We start from the raw sequence: 5,054 nt of genomic DNA, 5'->3' as shown, positions 1-5,054 counted from the left end.
GTCCCCCTGTCTGTTATACACTGGTCCTAGACCTGATAACCCTAATCCCAACCCTCCCTGTTGGTCTCCAGGTCTCTGGTCCCCCTGTCTGTTATCCTGGTTGTTCTACTGGTCCTAGTCCTGCTGTCTGCCAAGATGGGTCAGCTCAAACTACTGGTCTCAGAACAGTTCTACAACGACAACGCAGACCAGAGGGTGCAGCAACTCCATGCTAAGATCAGCCACAAAAGAGCCAAGATGAGGCCTCCAACGAAGAGGACTGCTCTGCTGAGACTGCTAAAACAAGTACGGGTTCAATCATATTAGCTTCCTATAACTTCATTTGTTTCATATAACTTCATATCATATTAGCTTCATGTAACATCTCATTTTAGCTTCATATAACTAAATGGATACTTTGGGATTTTGGCCCAGAGTCAGATGAACTCGTGGATASCATTTTTATGTCTCTGCATGCAGTTTGAATAAAGTTGCTATCTAGCGTTAGCGCAACTGCTAACTAGCGTTAAAACAATGACGTCCATGGTCAAAACAAATCAAATTGTATTTGTCACATGCGCTGAATACAACAGGTGTAGACCTTACAGTGAAAATGCTTACTTACAAGTCCTTAAACCAACAAAGTAGTTTTAAGAAATTACCTAAAAAAGAAAAAAAGAAAAAAAGAATAAAAAATTACAATAATAAAAAATTACAAAAATGTAAATACTAAAAATTAAATACTGAAAATAAATCAAATAATTAAAAAGTAAGAGATAAGAATAACAAATAGTTCAGAGCAGCAGTACATGTAGTACATGTAGTAGAACAGGGAGTACAGGAGGYGACTGAGCACGCACCCCTGAGGGGCCCCTGTGTTGAGGATCAGCTTGGCTGATGTGTTGTTACCTACCCTTACCACCTGGGGCGGCCCATCAGGAAGTCCAGGATCCAGTTGCAGAGGGAGGAGTTTAGCTGTAGTCAATGAATAGCATTCTCACATAGGTGTTCCTTTTGTCCAGGTGTGAAAGGGCAGTGTGGAGTGCAATAGAGATTGAATCATCTGTGGATATGTTGGTGTGGTATGCAAATTGGAGTGGGTCTAAGGATAATGGTGTTGATGTGAGCCATGACCAGCCTTTCAAAGCATTTCATGGTTACTGACGTGAGTGCTACGGGTTGGTAGTCATTTAGGCAGGTTACCTTAGTGTTCTTGGACACAGGGACTATGGTGGTCTGCTTGAACCATGTTCGTATTACAGATTCAGACAGGGAGGGGATGAAAATGTCAGTGAAGCAAGCACCAGTTAGCCTTTAGCTAGGCCAATATACCAGCTAATTATAGGGCTACAATATCTCTTTTGCCAATTGGCCTGGACCCTTTATTGTCGACACGGAGCCCCCCCCGATCCATCACGAGTGGACTGCCGACGTGATCGCCCGATGTGATCTGAAACAGGCTATTCTGTTACGATGTCAACAAAGAACCAGCTGCTAGCCCCGGCCCGCTAGCTTTTCTGAATGCTGTGTCCCCTGCTCGCCTAGCGTAGTAGTGACTACCAAAAGCACCCTGACTCCCCTATTGCTGCTCTTTTGACCCTATTATCACTCGGCTCCACAGCTGATGTCCCCTGGACTGTTTCAATAACACGGTACCTAATTTTGTTTACCTGTCGGACCCAGCCTCGAACTCAGGTCCTGTGTGTACCTAACTGACCATCTCTTCCTATTCATCGCCATTTACCCGTTGTTGTCTTAGCTCTCCTGATCAACACCTGTGATAGCTTTATATCATACTATTCAGGTCTGTGCCCAAACACTTCGAGCTTCTACTTTTAAAAATCCACCTTTCCAGAAATAAGTCTCTCACTGTTGCCGCTTGACATAGACCCCCCTCAGCCACCAGCTGTTCCCTGGACACCATATGTGAATTAATTGCCCCCCATTTATCTTCAAAGTTCGTACTGTTAGGTGACCTAAACTGGGATATGATTAACACCCGGGCCGTCCAAAAATCTAAACTAGATGCCCTCAATCTCACACAAATTATCAAGAAACCTACTAGGTACAACCCTAAATCCGTAAACACGGGCACCCTCATAGATATCATCCTGACCAACCTGCCCTCTAAATACACCTCTGCTGTCTTCAACCAGGATCGCAGCGATCACTGCCTCATTGCCTGCGTCCGTAATGGGTCCACTGTCAAACGACAATGACTCATCACTGTCAAACGCTCCCTAAAACACTTCAGCGAGCAGGCCTTTCTAATTGACCTGGCCCGGGTATCCTGGAAGGATTTTGACCTCATTCCGTCAGTAGAGAATGCCTGGTTAATCTTTAAAAATGCATTCCTCACATACTTAAATAAGCATGCCCCATTCAAAAAATGTTGAACTAAGAACAGATATATCCCTTTGGTTCACTCCAGACTTGACTGCCCTTGACCAGTACAAAAACATTCTGTGGTGTACTGCATTTGCATCGAATAGCCTCCGCAATATCCAGCTTTTCAGGGAAGTTAGGAACCAATATACATTGGTAGTTAGAAAAAGATAGCTTTTGCTTTCCTAACAGAAATTTMCATCCTGTAGCACAAACTCAAAAAGTTCTGGCACAATGTAAAGTCCATGGAGAATAAGAGCACCTCCTCCCATATGCCCACTGCACTGAGGCTAGAAAACACTGTCACTACCAATAAATCTACGATAATCGAGAACTTCAATAAGAATTTTTCTACGGCTGGCCATGCTTTCCACCTGGCTACCCCTACCCCGGCCAACAGCTCTYTACCCCCAAAGCAACTTGCCCAAGACACTTCTCCTTCACCCAAATCCAGACAGCTGATGTTCTGAAACAGCTGCAAAATCTGGACCACTACAAATCTGCTGGCCTAGACAATCTGGACCCTCTCTTTCCAAATTATCCACCGCAATTGTTGCAAATCCTATTACTAGCCTGTTCAACCTCTCTTTCATATCGTCTGAGATCCCTAAAGATTGGAAAGCTGCCGCAGTCATCCTCTTCAAAGGGGAGACATTCTAGACCCAAACTGTTACAGACCTATATCTATCCTACCCTGCCTTTCTAAAGTCTTCGAAAGCCAAGTTAACAAACAGATCACCGACCATTTCAATCCCACCGTACCATCTCCGCATTGCAAATTGGTTTCTAAGCTGGTCATGCACAGTACTGTGCAGCCGTCTTCATCGACCTGCCAAGGCTTTCGACTCTGTCAAATCACCACATTTCTTATCGGCAGACTCAACAGCCTTGGTTTCTCAAATGACTGCCTCACCTGGTCCACCAACTACTTCTCAGATAGAGTTCAGTGTGTCAAATCGGAGGGGCCTGTTGCCGCGACCTCTGGCAGTCTCTATTGGGGTGCCACAGAAGTTCAAATTCTCGGGCCACCGACTCTTTTCTCTGTTATATATCAATGATGTCGCTCTTTGCTGCTGGTGATTCTCTGATCCACCTCTGCGCATACGACAACCATTCTGTATACTTCTGGCCCTTCTTTGGACACTGTGTTCAACAAACCTCCAGATGAGCTTCATGCCATACAACACTCTGTTGGTTCCACTTTTCTGGGCTCGCTTATTTACTTAACAAGTTAAGGAAACATCCCAATGTGCACTTATAAATCATAACAATTTTAATCCAAATTACAGCTGTAGACAAAGTCAAAGATCAAACATCGGACATAACAACTGAGTCTCTCCTGAGTTCTGCCCACAACAAAAGAAAAGACAGGATCTTAATAATACCCAAGCATTGCACCTTTGTTGGTGTGCATTTCCTATGTCAAAACCTGCATGTGTGTAACGGAATCTTCTTCCATCTGAGAAGAGGAAAGAGATGGACCAAAACGGCAGCGTGTATAGTGTCCATGATAATTATTATTAGACTGGAACACGAAATACAAAAATAACAAAGTGAATGTAAGAAATGAAAATCGAAACAGTCCTGAAAGGTGCAAACACAAAACAGGAAACAACTACCCACAAACACCAGGTGGGAAAAGGCTACCTAAGTATGGTTCTCAATCAGAGACAACGATAGACAGCTGCCTCTGATTGGGAACCATACCAGGCCAAACACATAGGAATAGAAAACATAGAAAAAAAACATAGAATGCCCACCCCAACTCACGCTCTGACCAAACCAAAACAGAGACATAAAAAAGGAACTAAGGTCAGGGCGTGACAATGTGCAGCTAAAAAAACAAGTTATTCTTAACACAAGGTTTCTGAGAAGCTGTCTCAGTGGCATGCAAATCTGCCCTTGTTTCAGAGAAAAACAGACACAGTCTCTCTGTGTCTCGCTATCACCCTCAGTTCCTTTTCTCACCTTTTCTCACAGATGCGGGGCTGRGGATTTTGGCAGAGAGCTAGACACAGACATAGGCCTCAATGTTCAGCTATACAGTGAGCATAAGTACAATGGTACATAAACAAATTWATAACAACATAATCAATGGTGGGTGTCTTTAGAATATTTGTAATCCTTCAARTTCTTCCGTGGCCTCCAACTGCTTTTAAATGCAAGTAAAAGTAAATGCATGCTCTTCAACCGATCGCTGCCCACACCTGCCCGCCCGTCTAGCATCACTACTCTGGATGGTTCTGACTTAGAATATGTGGACAACTACAAATACCTCGGTGTCTGGTTAGACTGTAAATTATCCTCCAGACTCACATTAAGCATCTCCAATCCAAAATTAATTAAATCTAGAACTTCCCTTTTCGCAGCCAAGCACTCTTTCACTTTAAACTGGCTAAAACATAACCCCTAAAACTGACTATCCTACCGATGGCCCTCGTATTTCTGGCGATGTCATTTACAAAATAGCCTCCAACACTCTACTCAGCAAATTGGATGAAGTCTATGCACAGTGCCATCCGGCCTGTTCACCAAAGCCCCATATACTAACCACACACTGCGACCTGTATGCTCCGTCGTTGGCTGGCCCATCAACTTCATATTCATCTGCCCACCAATCCTAGCGGCTCGCAGGTCATTAATATAAGTTTTTGGCTAGGGGTTAAAGCCCCCACCGTTATCTAGCTCAT

The 5,054-nt window shown here is 43.9% G+C and overlaps 1 protein-coding gene across 1 annotated transcript in view; it reads left to right on the top strand.

Moving 5' to 3' along the window:
• The window catches only part of LOC112070994 (dendritic cell-specific transmembrane protein-like), a 33,459-nt gene that overhangs the window by 10,000 nt on the left and 18,405 nt on the right, over positions 1–5,054 (top strand). The window contains exon 4 of the mRNA XM_070439204.1: positions 72–285. Coding sequence (XP_070295305.1) covers positions 72–285 — 214 coding nt within the window. The remainder of the gene's footprint in view (positions 1–71; positions 286–5,054) is intronic.

This window comes from Salvelinus sp. IW2-2015, unplaced genomic scaffold (assembly GCF_002910315.2).
Source record: "Salvelinus sp. IW2-2015 unplaced genomic scaffold, ASM291031v2 Un_scaffold1490, whole genome shotgun sequence".
NCBI lineage: Eukaryota > Metazoa > Chordata > Actinopteri > Salmoniformes > Salmonidae > Salvelinus > Salvelinus sp. IW2-2015.
This window is presented reverse-complemented; position numbering and strand designations above follow the sequence as displayed.